This window comes from Balaenoptera acutorostrata, chromosome X (genome assembly GCF_949987535.1).
Source record: "Balaenoptera acutorostrata chromosome X, mBalAcu1.1, whole genome shotgun sequence".
NCBI lineage: Eukaryota > Metazoa > Chordata > Mammalia > Artiodactyla > Balaenopteridae > Balaenoptera > Balaenoptera acutorostrata.
The window spans coordinates 39,215,111-39,232,522 of NC_080085.1; the positions used below are offsets into that span (position 1 = coordinate 39,215,111).

General features: G+C 41.6%; 1 protein-coding gene across 1 annotated transcript in view; it reads right to left on the reverse strand.

Moving 5' to 3' along the window:
- The window catches only part of EFHC2 (EF-hand domain containing 2), a 153,181-nt gene that overhangs the window by 72,759 nt on the left and 63,010 nt on the right, over positions 1–17,412 (reverse strand). The window contains 3 exon segments of the mRNA XM_057537632.1: positions 10,550–10,680; positions 13,287–13,483; positions 14,379–14,437. Of these exon segments, the coding sequence (XP_057393615.1) occupies positions 10,550–10,680; positions 13,287–13,483; positions 14,379–14,437 (387 nt within the window).

Below are 17,412 nucleotides of genomic sequence, written 5' to 3' on the forward strand. Positions count from 1 at the left end.
AAGAATTTGAAAAAACTTTAAACTCTTCCATTCCAAAATTATATTTTAAAGCTCTGGAATTGTTTTACTTCAATATAAAATATTCTGGCTTATAATAGAAAACTTTGGAATAAGCATTTTAAGAATTTAAGTAAAATAAACCTGCATGCTGATCCCACAGCATATATAAAATTTAATTTGAGATGAATCATAGACTTAAAAGTAAAAGCTAAAATCATAAAGCTATTAGAGAAAAACATAGGAGTCTATCTTGGTGACTTTGAGGCAGCCAAAGACATCTTAAGCAGAAAGCAATAACCTTAAAAGAAAAGACTGACCATTTGGACTTCATCAAAATTTAAAATATATACAGTATTCATCAAAGGACACCACTGAGAAAGTGAATAGGAAAGCCAGAGACTGGGAGAAAAACATTCGCAAAAAGTGTATCTGACAAATGACTTGTATCCAGGAAATATAAAGAACTCCAACAACTCAATAATAATACAACAAACAACCAATAAAAATTGGCAAAAGATCTGAAAAGACACTTCACACTCACAAAAAATACAAATAGCCAATAAACACATGAAAAAAAGTTCTCAACATCATGGGTTGTCACGAAAATGCAAATTTAACTACAATGGGATACTACTACATGTCTACAAGATTGCTTAAATTTAAAAGCCTAATAATAGCAAATGTTGGCAAGATTGTGAAGCAATTAGAACCCATGTACGTTGTTAGGGGAAATGTAAACTGGTATAACCTCTTTTGGTAAAAGGTCTGCCAGTTTCTTAAAAAAACTAAACATATACCTATGTCCTAGCAATTCCATTCACAGTTATGTAACCAAGAGAAAGAAAATTATGTTCACAAAAATATTTGTATAAGAATGTTCAGAGCAGGTTTATTTATATTAGCCAAAAATTGGAAATAACCCAGGTGTCTATCAGCAGGGGAAAGAATAAACAAATTGTGGTATTCTCATACAATGAAACACTACTCAGCAATATGAAAGAATGAATTACTGATACACTCAACAATATGGATAATTCTCAAAATCATACTTAATAAGAGAATCCACAAAAGAATATATGCTGTATAATTTCATTTATATGAAATTCTAGAACAGGAAAAAAGCCATTTACTGTGAAAAAAATCAGAAAAGTGGCTGCCCCTTGAATGGGGGATGTGGGCAGGGACTGACTAGGATGGGGTGTGAGGGAACTTTCTGGGTGACAGTAATGTTGTACATCTTAATAGGGATTTGTGTTGCACAGGTGTATGCATTTGTCAAAATTAAGCAAATGTATACTTAAGGTTGATGCATTTTATTGAATATAAATTATACATCAAAAGGAAAAAAAAGTAAATAAATGGTAAGCATGCTGATATATTTAGAGGGAAGTAATTGATGTCTGTGATTTTCTTTGAAGTGCACCAAAGTTAAGATGGATTAATGGATGGATAGAGGGGTGTATGAATGGAGAGATGCATGATAAAGCAAATAATAGTAAAATATTAATGATTCAGTCTAAGTGGGGAAAATAAATGGGTAAGAATTTGTTGCTAATTTGACAAGAATTTGAAAATTATAAAAACGATTCCATCCCAAATTTAATTGCGAAGCTCTGGAATTTTGTAACATAAATATAAAATATTATGGCCCATAATAAAAGAATTTTAAGTAAGCACATTAAAATTATTTGACTCTAATCAATAATCAGAGTAGAGCATCAAGTGGAACAACTCATACCCTGCTCTATGATTATGAGACTCTTGACTTTTGCTCTAAGCATTCTGCCAGCATTTGTCATTAGCTCTTTCTGGAAACTGAAGCAAGAAACGAAAAATGCTCAGTGCTCTTTGCCCAGGCTTTTTGGTTTTATTTGCTTGAGCTTTATTTATCTTTTTAATTTTTTTTTCTACAATTGCTCATTGTTAAAAAAAAAATATATCAAAGAATGAGGCAGCTTGGTGTGCAGCCTGCTAGGATTTCTTCAAAGGATACACAATCCCTGAAATATTTGTATAAATATACAAGCACATATAACCTTTAGACTTTTGGCATAAATAGGATCATATTATACAGACCTCTGAATTTTGCTTTATCTACAAAACAGCATGATATATATATGGTAGCCATTAGTGCTGTTTACCTAACATCTGGTTTCCCTCTTTCCTCTGAACATATGGGTGGAGCCATGTGACTAGTACTGGCCAATGAATTGAGAGTGTAAATGATATGTATTTCTTCCCAGCTGAGACTTATTGGGCTTGACCCTCCAAAGCTCTCTTCTCTCTCTGGTATATTCAAGGTAGTGGCTGTTCTGTCTACAGTGAACAAAGCTCCCTCTGACAACAACAATGGATACACAGAGTAAACAAGAAATGACCTTTGTTGATTTAGTTCCCTGAGATTTGGGGGTTAGTTATTACTGCAGCATTACTTAACCAATCCTGACTAACACATTGAACATTTTCTCAAGTATGCATATTTGGTCTATCTCATTCTTTCTAATGGCTAAATAGTACAGTCTTAAACCAAAGCAGTAGAATTTATCCAACTACTCCCCTATTGTTGGACATTTGATTTTTCCAAATTTTTGCTATTACAAAGCTTGCTGCAATAAATATTGTGTACACACACACACACACACATATCTATTACAATCCACTTGTCATATTTTTTCTGAGTAAAAAGTTTCTAAACATGCAATGACTAGGTAAAAGGGTCTAAGCATTAGATACTGCCAATTGCCCTCTAAACTGCTGAACCAATTTAAACTCCTATCAATAGAAAATGAAAGTATCTGTTATCCCACATGCTCATCTGGAGCCAGTTATGTTATTCTTTTTAAATGGCACCAATATAATAGATGGAAATATTTCATTGTTGTTTCAGCTTGTGTGATTATTGGGCTTCTTTTCATAGGTTTAAAGGCTGTTTGTATTGCTTCTGAGAATTGTTTATTCCTGTCCTTAACCCATTTTTGTCTGTTGATTTTACAGTTTTTCATAAATCCTTAATGTCAATCCCCTGGTTCTTATACTAGTTGTAAATATTTTCTCTCAGTCTGTCCCTTGTCTTTTCAATTTGTTTACAGTATTTTTTGCCTAGAGAAATAGAAAATTTTCCTGTAGTCAATACAGTCAACTTTTCCCTTATGGTTTTTGGAAACTGTGCCCTACCTACCACAAAATTAAAATGTATTAAATGTTTCCTAATCAATTATCACTAAAACCTTTATTATTAATCCATTCATTGTCCACTGAATTGAGAATTTCTCTGTACCTTATAATAAAGTCCATAAAAATGAATCTTTTATGGGCTCTATACTCTGTTTCACTGATATTTTAGTTTAATCCTCTATTAGTATATTACAGTGTTTTCAAATATCTATAAACTACATAAATTCTAGTATCTTGACTGTAATATTCTTCCTTTTCAACATTTTTTTCAACCCCTGATTTTTCTTGAGGGACCTCAAAATCAGTGAGCCAATTTCTCTCCCCTAACTCTGCAAAACAAAACCAAATCTAACCACAGCAACAACAAAAACTCACATCGTAAATTCTCATTAGAATTGCTTCAAATCTAGATTAATTTGAACAGATTAGAATTTTTAAAATAGTGTCTTCCCATTCAGAGATATGATAAAGTTTTGAAATTGTATTCATTTTAGTCTTAACACATTTCTTGTCCAATTTGTTCCCAGGTATTTCATGATTTTTGTTGCTATAGCAAATACTACCCCCCATTGCATAATATTTCCTGTTTATCACTAGTAAAACTATTGCTTTTTATGTAGTTTTCTTGTATTTAGCTACTTTCCTAAATATTCTTAATATTTCTAATCATTTTTAAATTGAGTCTTTTGGATTTTTAGATATAAAATCACACTTGGGTTCTAATTTAAAAATCAGTCTCCAGTTCTATTTTGGGCTATTTACACAATTGGTTCCTAAATGCCTATTTCCACTATACCTAGGGTACAAAATAATGGAATTTTATGGCTGGAAGGGACCTTAAAATTATCTAATCCAAGGGTTACCTCGTCAAGTACCTTCTGGGATATGCAGGTAAGATAAATGGGAGAAGGTATATGACAATAAGGAATTGTAGAGACAGTTGCCACTCACCCCCAGCTGACAGTTGACATGGGGAAATGTAGGCCCAGTTTCTATTTTTCAAGAGGAGAGAGAAATATAGACTTTTATGTTTAAACTCTTAATTTTAAAAAACATTAAACAAAAACCAAACAAAACACGATTGCCAGCTATCAATCCATGAACTTGAAAGTAATCCAATGCCTTCACTGAAGGCAATTTAAACTCAGAAAGGTGTGTCAGCGATTGCAAAAGTAGTGGAATATAGGGGAGGAGTTTGTATTTTGTTTAGCTGCTCGGGTAGATCAGAACAGTATTTGCAAAGTGCTAAAACCAGGCAAGTGTTTTGCTTGGTTTGTTTACAAACAAGGAGTTCAGTTCCTAATGTTGACATTTTATGCCCCCTGTTTGGCTCATCTTGGCTTGGATTTGCCATCATAGCAAATGAAGAGGGTACCTTTTAAATCGCCCATCTATATTTGGGGAAATTACCACGTTATTTTCTCCGTCACCCCAACATGGAAGTCAGAGCTCAATTTCCCAGGCTTCCTTGCAGTTAGAAACATGCTGGTGACCCAGGCTCTGCCAACTGGGGAAGCTTACATGAGACCTTGACTTGGAAGGGATTAACAAGAGAAAACCAGCTAGGCGTGGCCACCTTTGGTGTCAGAGGGGTCCAGCTTTCAGGGGTAGCAAAGGACACAAGGTTGCCAAAAGTAGTGGCAGTGATGGTTGTGGTAAAATCAAGTTCTTGGCAGCAGCGCAAATGTAGCAACGAGTGTGGGTGGTGCAGTAGGAACAGAGGCCATTTTCTCATCAGACAAGTTCTACAGCCCAGTTCTGGGCACTGTTCCTAGAACTGAGCCTCAAGCTTGTTGCTCCAGCCCTTCCAAAGATACTGTGAACCACCCAGGATCCTTTTTAAAAATTCCTTTTCTGCTTAACCAGCCAGAGAGGATTCTGCTTTTTAAAAACTAAGCCCTCACCAGTACAAACAACACCATCAGGCAGTGACAGAATCAAATCAAAGATCTCGGTCTTTTTGATTCCCAGGCCAGCATTTTTTCGATGACATCACATTTATTTATATTTAATGCTTTTAGGAAGGTTCAAAATGCTGTTTTCAAAAATGTATGCTGAGGCTCGTATCTCAAAGATATAGTATGGACACTGTCAAAGTGTCTATTTGGTTCAAGATGAGAGTGCATGTTTGAGTGCTTTGGGAATTTGTCTTGGTTTTTCCTTCTGTTCATATAGATTCATAGACTAGTGGCTTCCTTAAAAGATGTTAGTTAGGCTTACAATAAAAACACCAATAACAATGTACACAGAGTTGTTCAAAAAAAGATAGAGCAAAACCACATAAAAGGAGAGATAACTGTCTGAGATAAATCAGGATGAGATCATTACAATTTTCTAAGCACTAAATTTATAATCTTCTTCCTTGAAGTAAAGGACAGTAATGGGGTGGATTATATTAATGTTTCCCAACCTTGGTCCACCAACGGTGATGTTTATTTTCCACCTTCATGGCCTCCAAGTTTTTAAAGGGCTTCTTCCAACCTCATTTATTAAAGAATGCTTTCAATGACCTCATCAAGAGTAAATACAGAACTTACTGAAATATCGAAAACAGGACATAGATTCCTACTACTATTTTCGGTGACTATTTCAAACTATTCCAACTATTGGGATAAAGGGTTTTCATTTTCTAGTGTCCGCTATGCACTACAGTGTGCTACAATAAGAACTTTACATATGTTATCAGATTTATTCATCACAACAGCTCTATGCAGTAGGTATTATTACCATCCCCATTTTGTAGGTGAAAACATTGTTCAGCAACTTACTCAAGGCCACCAAGCTGACAAATGGTAGAGCTGAGATTTGGATGCAAGTCTGCAAGTCTAAAATTGAATCTGTTTACTACATTATACTATCTCTCTCAGGAAGAATTTTAAGTTTACAAGAACGAAAATTTCCTCGAGGCTGTGAATCTTGGAATTTATTACATGGATGCTCACAGGAAATCTCCTGATCCCACAGCTGATAATGGGGGTCTGAGGAAGAATGGTGTAATAATTCACTACATTCACTGAGGCCTGAGACACGGCGTGCTGGAGGTATCTAGGAAAGACTCCAGGGTGAACCGGGCATGTGCCCTGCCCTTGGAAGAGAGGTGAGCACTGAGCACACAGAAAACCAAAATACATGCAGGCTACATGGGGCGGGTGTCATCTCTGATGGGGAGATCAAGGCTCGGGGAGGTGGCCGGAGGGAGGGGCTACCCACGTCTTCCCTGGCACAGGGCCCTCGCTGCTGCTGTCGCCTAGGGTTCTGAGTCCAGGGCCCCCATCAGGAAGCCTCACCCTGCCCATGTTCCCACCTGCACGAAACACTAGCCCTGCCAAGCCTAGTCCCTGCCTGGCTCCCTGCTGAAACCTGCCCGTCAGGTATCGAGACTCTGAGAAAGGCTCTCTGCACTCTCTTCGATAACAATCCATGGCTGTCACAGGCCAATCTGACAGACCATGAAAAAAGGGTCCCAGAGAAATAGGTCCAGCCTAGAGGCAGAGCCAGTGAGCCCCACAAGGCAGAAGAGAAACACTCCCTCCCAAAAGTGCCCTCTGTTTCCACCTGTCCCTGCATTCCTTCGGGTCAATTTTGAGGCAAATACCTCAGGAAGGCCCACAAGTTAATCCAGTAATCCATTATCAACCACGGCACCTTATGCAGAGATAGTTTATTAGCTCCTGCCCGCAAGGTTTCCCTGAGAAGCGGTGCAAATCTCTGAGAAGAAAGAAAATGCCCAGGGCTTGGACTGCTGCCCAAAGCAGCAAGGCCAGGCTCTGAGGCGCCAGGTACATACTGAGAGGGCCAGGTATGTAAGCAGGGGAGAAAATGAGGGCCACAGAGGTGAAGCCCAGAGGCCTACACTGCAGTCCTGCCTCCGCCTGCCCACTCTACTACTTCGATGCACAAATTTGAAAAGGGAACATTTTACAAGTGTATTCATAAACCTACAGAATGTTTCAGAATGTCAGCGCCTAGAAGGGGCCTTAGAGACCATTATATGGACCAAAGAGTGAGGTGTAGGTAGGTGAAGTGAGTTGCCCAAGTCATTTGACTTTTGAGAGTCGGGACTAGCTCTCCCTGACTTCCCTACAGTCAGAGACAGATTTCCCTTCCCCAGAGCAAGGTAATCAATTATTTACTTGTTTGATGCAAACTTTAAACAGAATGTTCCTTGAGAAATAGGACCATTCATTACATTATTCAACGAACACCTATTGTACTTGGCAGGAGCCAATTGCGGAGGCAGGGAAGTAAACGAATAACTCAACACGGGCTACCAGTGGATAATACAGGAAAAGCATTTAGCACGATGTATGGTCCACAGTAAGTGCTCGATAAACGGTGACTTCTCCAAAAGAATAATTCGAGTGAGATGGAAATAAGGGAAGAGATGGAGGCAAGGGTCCGATCATGACCAAACTCACATGAAACACTAAAAGGTTGGGATTTGCCCTAGAGCAAAGGAACGACATGATCAGATTTTAGGGAGGTCACTCTGGCACAGCTTTGGAGGATGAGTGTTAAGACAAGGAGTCCAGGTGAACAGATGAAAAGCTGAACTGCAACAGTGAAGCTAGAGATGGAGAGAGGTAGTTTAAGAAGTGCAATTTCAAGAGGGTGGGAGAGGTCAAGATAGGGGAAAGACAAGGTAGAGCCTGGCCCAGGCCCTGGGGACAAGTATGGTGGCCTTTACCAAGACAGGGTCCCCGGCTGCAACTTTATGGGAGAAGAAAATGAGGTCAATTTAGGGAAAGTTATTTGGGGATGCCTTAGTGACATCCAAAGGGGAGATGTCTCGGAGGTGTTCGTATTTCCAGATTTATAATTCAGGAAAAAGGTCTGAGCACGAGGAACTAAATGGAGAACTCAGCCTTTAGCTGGCAGCCAAAGCGGGGGGGCTGGATAAAATGCAGCCACTCAACAAATATTCACACCCAGGCACTGTGAAAAGTGATAAACTTAAAGCAAAAAACAAGAAAGAGAAGGTCCTTGCCCTCAAAGAGGTTACGTTCTGGTGAGAAGAGCCAGAATATACACTCATACATACATACAGAAATAAAAGAAAAATATTAGCTAGTAAAAGCTCCAAGCACATAATTAAATTAGGATGTGGTGTGATAGCAACTGACTAGGTACTTTCTTTGCCTTTGCCCAGGAAAGAACATGAAGAGCAAAAAAGAGGGCTGAAGACCATGAACTAGGAACCCACAGATGGCGTAGTGCCCGACACCAAGCAGATCACACGGACCAGGACGTCTTGACGCCTCTTCTGCACTCTCATCTGGAGACAGAACCCCCAAGAATAATCCTAGCATCTCATTATTCCATTCAGGAACTGTGATATGTAGTGAGCCCAGCACGAGGTGCCAGGTTTAGGGCAGTGAACAGGGCTGTCGACATTCTAATAGGAGAAGACACACCCAAGCACACACACACCAAGTACAGCTATCTAAATAAACTTAACTGCAAGCTGTGCTAAATGCTATGAAAAATATAAACAAGGGGCTAAGAAAAACAGTGAGTGATCTCCTTTAGGTAGAATAGAAAGAAATCCCCTCCAAGGAAGCAGCATTTACAATGAGTCACAGGGCTTGCCACGAAAAGGATGGTGGTGTGGACGTTCTGAGCAGAGAGAACTGCGTGTGCATAGGCTTGGAGGAGGGAAAGAGCTTGATGTGTTTGAGAAAGCAAGTGACTGACGGTCAGCAAGGCCAGAGGACAGAGCTGGAGGAAAAGAAGTGATGACACGGGAAATACAGAGTGGCATCGCTCAAGGCCCTGCCGGCTGCAATAAAACGTTTGGATCTTATTGCAAGCCACTGAAGGGTTTCTCAAACCAGGTACAGCCTGATCTGATTTCTGTCTTAAGGAATTTCTGTCCAGGAGAGGGCCTAAATATTGGGAACTGGTTCTTTCTGAGCATCTTTCTGAGCCTTGAGGTCACTCTGCAATCACACAGCGTGGCCATCCTTTATCCCGCCCACAATTAGGGTCAGGCCGCAGAGCAACTTTTCCTCCTTGGATCTCCTGTCTGGCCTAAGTGCTTCCCCCAAAGCCCCATAAACTTACTAAAGTGTTTCCAATAGACACTGCTAGAGTACTAGGAGAATGGACGCTTTTGTAAAAGAACACAAAATAATAAAACGAAACCACTCCCTCATTTCTGATGGAAATTCGTTTTCCCCTCCACTGCTTTCCATTAATCCATGGCCTGAGCAATTGTCTCTGCTCTTTACCCTGTCTCCATTTATTTTCCAAGAGGCCATGAACATGTGTACTGCTATGAACAATAACAAAGAACTATAAATTCTTATTGATCCCAGAAGCTCGGGAATTCTAAACAATAAAAATATGTCCTCTGACTGCTGCTCTCAAAAGAATATTTTGGAGGCACAGAAGAGCTTTGTTAAAATAACAAATGAACTTTGGGGACACTCTGGGCCTAATGGAGGGCTCGGGTCACCAGGTATTGATGCAACAGGCAACTTCAGACACAAAGTTAGAAAGACCTCCCTGCCACCCTCTCCTGGGCTCACGTCTTCATTCCTCAGCCACATCTTGACTGTATCAAGCTGAGTTTCCTATATAGCTTTCAGCCACTATTGTTTTTAGGAGCCAGCATTCTCAGCCTAAAGAGAAAGTCCCCTTTGTCCTCCATCTGTGATTTAATTTACATTCTCCTGAACGCTCCATTCACTTTGTTTTCAGGCTAAGAAGTCTCACAATTGTACCAGACGCTGAATTTGAATTTCCCTGTGTTTCTGCTGTTTGGAAATTTGCCTAGGTCAGTCACTGGACGGTCCTAGAATTCAGCTTAACCTTAGAGAAAATCTTTATTGTTCATGATTTCTTATAATACTTCTAACCTCTGTCATATATTTTCCCCTTGACTTCTACATTTTTGTGTCTTTCAAAATACATACGTGTGTGGGCGTACATACACACAGATGCATACATAGCACCTTTCCTCTGATAATTGCCAAAGTTTCCACTATCTTTTCCAACTGGATCGCATTCCTAAGGAGATGTCCCTCCTAGGTTCCTCAGATTTCAGAGGGGTGCTCTTAGCTGCACTGTTTTCCTGGCATTCCCCTGATCCTTCAATGCCCTGCGTGATTCACAAGACAATGTGCCCAACTGACTTACTATGCCTTTGTCTCTCTGTTCTCCCCTAGGAACTTCTTTTATATGCAAATGCATAAAATTTACTAGAAATGGGCAAAACTTGATCACAAAGTAATACGAATGTAAAGAAACACCAATTCCTAGTAAAAAAGTACGTAGGAAATTAATGAAGAAACACTAGGGAAGAAATTGTTCCTTCTGTTCTTTGGACAATCTTGAGGAGAAAACAGATTACTGCTAGCAGAATATGGCTTACCTGAAAGTATTATAATCCACCATCTTCGTGTGCATGCAATCAGCAGCTGTAAACACCTGCTTGAGCTCTCTGGATTTTGATTCTTCTTGTTTTATCTTTTGTAGGGCAAGTTCAATGTTGCTCATAGGAAACTGGAAAGGGGAAAAGAAAGATATTTAAGATAGGGAGCCCAATCTTCCGGGTGGCCAGCAAAGAGATTTCATACTGTGACCCTTGACTTAGCTGGCTATGTCTTTCCATAGAGACCAACACAGAGAAGACATGACCAGATTTCTTCAGCTATGGCTCTAGGACAACGAGTGACATTAGCACAGGGCCAGCTCTGAGAGAAATGCACTTAAGGGACAGCGGGCCACAGGAATGAGAAAAGAACCACTACTCCCACCTCAGCCTCCTCCCTTTAACCCTTGGACATTGACCCAACATGTTGGGAGACCCTAATGGAGAGCACGGGGATTCAAAATTGAATAAGTGGACCCCCATCTTCCCCAGATCTTTAGAGTGTGCCCCCAGAACTGTCAGCCACCAGATGATACACGCACTGCAGTCCCCTTACACTCACTCTCCAGGCAGCCCCCAGTTCCTGTCTCCTACACTGTGATTTGGCTTCTGACTCTGTAAGAATACTTCTTATTCAATCCACTAAAGCATAAGCTTGTAAATAACTACAGCAAAGAGCTAGAAAAGGAGAAGACTAAATACAAAAAGAAAAACATTGATGGTAACTTAGAATAAAGTTCATCTCTGCCCTGGGAAGGGGGAGGCATTCCCTCCCTTTTTTGCATTTCCTTTAATCTGTTTCCATGATAGGATTAGCTCTTTTGAAAAGACTCCTCAGACTGATATTAATCTTTCTCTGCTTAGAATGTCTTTGTTAAGGGTAGTTTTAAGATAATGCAGTTTTCACTTGGGATGCTGATACTAGATAATGTCCTACCCTGCTTTTATCTTTCTGAAAGGAGAAAAGCCCTTTATGTCTCATATATATATGAGATATATATATGTGTGTCTGTCTGTGTGTGTGTATTCATGCTATATATTTTTTATATTAAAGTACAGGTTTGGACTGTGTTTGAAAATGGAGCTCTAGTTACAATAGCTATTGTAAATTGTACACTGACTGAGCTTGCTACGGGCCACATAGAGCTAAGCACTTAAAACATTTTCGCATCCAATCTTCATAGTAACTCTCTGAAATAGGCACTGTTGGTACTCCCATTTTAAAGATGCGGAAAACAAAGCTCAGGGAAGATACACATCTAAGGCCCCTCAGCTTTTAAGGAGTCAGGTTTCCTAGCCAAGCCTGCTGGTCTCCAGGAATCTAACTGCCCTATTAATGAGCCTCTCACCTGACTTCAGTGCTTTTGAAGAGCTAGCGGCTCATGGTGTCACGCTAACCCAAGTTCCTAACGCTGCAAATGAAGAGATGGTGTGGCAGCCCCAGAGGGTGCTGCCCAGGCCTGCCCTCTAGAGGGACCACGCAGAGAAGAGCACTGGTAGCGGACAGCGCCCAGCTGCTGCACCTTCGTGATCACTGCAGCGCTGCAGCTTTCAGAGACCCCACGGAGGCCACACTCTCCCCAGACTCTTACCATCCAGTGACTGAGCAGGAAGGAGGCACCAGAGCTGGGCCATTCCTGCCGGACATGGGATTTCTCTGATAGCTAGTGTTTGCTCCAGGGCTCCCCATCGGCCTGGTGCAGACTTTCCCAGAGCTACGCTGTGTCTTGAGGCTCTTCCCACCCCATCCTCCTTCCTTCCCTCTCCTTTCTCAGGGATCAGACCTACATCCCGGTCTCCCCACCTACTCCTGTTCCCTCCCCCTTTATCCTTCATACGCATTTCCCCCAAGACATCTCTCGCATGTCTAAGTCTGTCTCGGTACCTGCTTCTCAGAGGACCCAAACTGATCCGGGTAACGTGCTATACCCAGTGAGACTGATCTTAGCAATTTACCCCGAGCATTTTACATATAAATGAAATGGAATTGGTACTGTATCTATATAAATGGCACATAAATATTATTACTTTCAGGCAGACTTTTTAAATACATTATTTCTAGATAGATTCTTCAATAGTAGGCAATGGTTCTGAGACATACGTGTTTGCACACCGGACTAGTCCACACTTAAAAATCAAGATTTTGTCAACATGTTATTTTTACCGACCGGCACTGCCATAATGGAACTTTGAGCAATAGTACCCACGTGCCATACTATTTCAAATGAAAAACCTCTTGGCGCTCACTGTTGCCCATTTGTCCTTGGAGTCCCATTTAGGCCTCAGGTGGCTCCTGTTATGGGAAGCTGCAATCCCAGCAACTATCAGGTTCCCCTGGGGTTTCTGTTTGTTTAGGTCTTGGCCTTCTCTGCACAGCACAGTGTGTGGTACCAGATTGTCTTCCTTTCCGATCATTGCTGAATTTCTTTCTGAAAACATTGTTAGCGTCAGCGGAAAACCCAGGAAACTTGATTCAACCTTGGGCCTGCCTCCTGCCTGTGCCTGGCATCCATGATGCTGGGCAGTGGAAAACCCAGCACATAAACAGAGGAGACCAGGCCCTGGCCTCTGTGACGGGACCTGTGGCCAAGTCGTGCAGATCCATTATTCATGCCCGCATGTGTGAAAGCACAATGTAAGACTGGTGGCAAGATGAAGAAGAAAAGGCCTGGAGTAAGAAAAACACAGACTGCAGAGTGCTGAGAGGTGAGGCAAGAATTACACCAAGTGAGTTCGCTTTATCTGAATTCCTCTCCATGTAGTTTAAGGTATACACATCAGCACTGACCAAAAGAAATAGGTAGCCATTCACGTTCACTTTGGCTCCAACATACAGCTCCTCAGCCTTGATATATTCTGAGAGTTTACTTTTAAAGACTTCTTGTCCAGGCTTCTTAACACAAATTCTTTTTAAGAGCATCCCACCAGTATACCCTATAGAAAAAGAGAAAAAAAGTTAATGAGTAGGTCTTGTTCTTAAAAGAACCGTACAGGGCTTCCCTGGTGGCTCAGTGGTTAACAATCTGCCTGCCAAAGCAGGGGACACGGGTTCGAGCCCTGGTCTGGGATGATCCCACATGCCGCGGAGCAACTAAGCCCGTGCGCCACAACTACTGAGCCTGCGCTCTAGAGCCCGCGAGCCACAACGACTGAGCCCGTGTACCACAACTACTGAAGCCCGCACGCCTAGAGCCCGTGCTCCGCAACAAGAGAAGCCACGGCAATGAGAAGGCTGTGCACCGCAACGAAGAGTAGCCCCTGCTTGCTGCAACCAGAGAAAAGCCCGCGTGCAGCAAGGAAGACCCAACGCAGCCAAAAATCAAATAAATTAAATTGAAAAAAAAAAAAGGATAGTACAACTTGCCTTTAGAGTTACTTCATGCTCAAACACAGACCATACAACTTAGCTGTGAACTTGTGAACTCATACTGCGTATAGTACTTAAGGGAAGAATGAGGCAGTGGGTCAAGAAGTGAGACTTCCGAGATGAGTGTGTAAAGAAGAAAAGTGGCATGGCATTCCAGCCTTTTCTTTTCTTGCTCCACTCCCTTCCCAGCCCAAACACTTAAATAAACACTTAGCGAGGACTTGCTATATGCCCAGCAGCATCCTGGAAACTGGGACATCAGGAATATCTTTAGAGCCTGCCTGAACAGTACCAGGTAGAACATTTCTCACCTGAGCTTATCTCCACCTATTTGTCCTTATACTTCTGCTGACATACAGATGAATGTGAATTGTTTGAAGATAACTATGGGAGTCCCCTGAACTCTTTTTTTCTACAGGCAAAATATCTTGGCTTCTTTTAGCGATGCCTCATTTTTCTTACTTTCCACAATTCTCACCGTTTCCTCTGCTCTTTTCTGGGCATTATTTGGTTTTTGAGCTCTTGGAAAGCAGTGAGCAGAGTTGAATGAGGGACTCCATTACCTTCTAACTGAAAATGAACTGAAATCTTCAAACCTGTGAATACAACCTGAGACCAGATGAGCTTTGGGGATCAGCTTCATCACACTCCTACCACTTGCAGAAACCAGGGGTGGTGGAAAGACATAGGCTTTGTAGCCAAACAGAGCTGGAGTCCATCCTGGCTCTGTCATTTGCTTGCTGGATGATCTTTAGGAGTCTTTTAACCTCTTTGAACCACTCTGAATTCTCATTGGTAAATGGGAATAATATTTGTGGGGGGCCATGAAAATGTACTTCTCAGATTGCCTGCTGCGGGGAACAAAGTTGACAGAAGGCTCCAACTGCTATGTTCTGAAATCTATCCCCAGATTTGTGCCGAGGTCATGCTTCCCAGAGGCTGCTGCCAACACACGACTGAGCAAGGCAGGGATACTAAGGCAGGCCCATTCCTGCAAGATGGGAGCTCCTCCGACTGGTGACTTTGGCCCCAGGACTCCCAGTCAGCCTTGGCAAAACTTTCTTAGAGTTTCACTGCAGTCTAAGACCTTCCCCTTTTTCCCTTTCCTCTGTCCTTCACAGGAGTCAGACATGCACTGCAGTCTGATGGCTCTCCTGGCCTCTTCTTCTGGCTCCTGCCACATTTTCCCTCACAGCATTTCCCCTAATAAATCTCTTGTACATTTAATCTCATCTTGGGGTTTGCCTCTTGGAGGACCGGGACTAACACAAAACGTAACCTCATACAGGTCTTCTAAGGATAATAGTAGGTACTCAATCAGGACTGCTATTATTACCAGCAAGCTTGTAGTTGACTGCCATCACTCCTTCTGTTTTATGAATGCTGCAATTGCTTTGGCCATATCGTCCCCATTCTAGATGTATAGAGTTGATTTTTTGACCTTCAAGAGCATGACTTTATATTCATCCCTATTTGATTTCATATTTTAAGATTTGATTCATTATTCAAATCACCGTGGACCCTGACTTAGTTATACAAATTATTCATTATTCATTGGTGTGCTGAGTGGCTCATACCAGCTCATAAGGGCTGGTTGTTAAATTTTCAAGGGATTTTGCAAGCCAGTTGTTAAAACTGTTGGTTGCTTGAAATTGGCCATGGTTTGGGTATTTGCATCATGGAAATTGACAAACAGTACAAAACAGAGCTTTTAAAATTTTTTCACAGAGTCGGTTAACCAGCACACCATTGATCATTCTTCTCAAACGTGTGTCTTTGGCACAGATAAAAATGTTGAACGTGTTGGGACAAAGAAGAGAGCCCTACAGTTCCATAATTTGGTAAGTCAAAATCAATGGCTCTCTTCAGCAATGGCCACCCTATCAGTCTATTGCAGAGAGGCACTCCGTGGGCCCTGCAGCTGGGACCTTGGCAACAGCCTCAACAGCCAGAGGGAAATAGACTCTGAAGATTAAATTTGTTAATCTGGGATTCTTGTCCTAGAGCTAGACAAAAATTTCGTACGTGGTACTATCAAGAATACAGATTTCTTCTTGTCTTGCTAGCTTTGCATGGAACTGGTGGTAGCCAGACTATGATTTTGAAGCCGCTGGATTCCACAGAGGTGCCTCAGAGGCCATGGAGGAAGTAGGGAGAGTGTCTAAAAGGAGATGTCCCAAGTCCCCCAGTCCTGAGCCAACCAAAACTGTTCTTCTTTTATCATTTTATATGTCTGGGTTCACATTTAAGGGATCTTTGTAAAATGGACTTTAGTGGTTAAAAAAAAAAAAAAGAAAGCCACTCTCTGAGATCATCTAGGCTATAAAAATCAGACCATAGGGCTTCCCTGGTGGCGCAGTGGTTGAGAATCTGCCTGCCAATGCAGGGGACACGGGTTCGAGCCCTGGTCTGGGAAGATCCCACATGCCGCGGAGCAACTAAGCCCGTGAGCCACAACTACTGAGCCTGCGTGTCTGGAGCCTGTGCTCCGCAACGGGAGAGGCTGCGACCGTGAGAGGCCCGCGCACCGCGATGAAGAGTGGCCCCCGCTTGCCGCAACTAGAGAAAGCCCTCGCACAGAAACGAAGACCCAACACAGCCAAAAATAAATAAATAAATAAATTTTTTAAAAAACCTGCAAAAGGTATGCTATGTTTTTTTATTGAAGTTTAATTGACATATAACATTATATTAGCTTCAGGTGTACAACACAATGATCGGATATTTGTATATATTGTGAGACGATCACCACAATAAGTCTAGTTAACATCCATCACCACACTTTTACAAAAATTTTTTTCTTGTCATGATAGCTTTTAAGATCTATTCTCTCAGCAACTTTGAAATACGTACTATAGTATTATTAACTATAGTCATCATGCTATACATTACATCCCCGTGACTTATTTATTTTATAACTGGAAGTTTGTACCTTTGACCCCCTTCACCCATTTCACCCACCTCCCATCCCCCAGGTGCTATGGTTTTAAGATAGTAGCATAAACTCTCAGAGGTTGAAAAAGTTCAACCATCTTCTCATTAAGGCTCTAAATCTATATGCAGAGGCATTTTCTCGGTTTATTAAAATCTCTTATTCTTTCGATGTGCAGGGTAACACATTGGGAAAATGTACCCAAAACAGATGTCATAAACACACTGCTCAAACCATCTGCACTACATGGTTGTTCCCTACTCACGAGGCTGGTCAACAATCACAGTCATGTCAGCAAGAAGCACAGCACCTGGGCCTCACTGCCTGAGCAGGCCAGAGGCTGCGCTCTGCTGGTGCCTACAGCCACCTCCCCATTTCACCGCCCACTTTCTCATGCCCATTCCTTATCTTTCTTCAAACCCCACATCGTCTCCTCGCTGAGTCACTCTCCCAGTTCCCCAGCAGCCCCCTAACTCCCTTCAAGGGAAAATTTACCTTTTCCCTTTCAAATGCTATATTAAATATGACAGACCCGCCTTTCGTAACACTTATCACCCATATCAT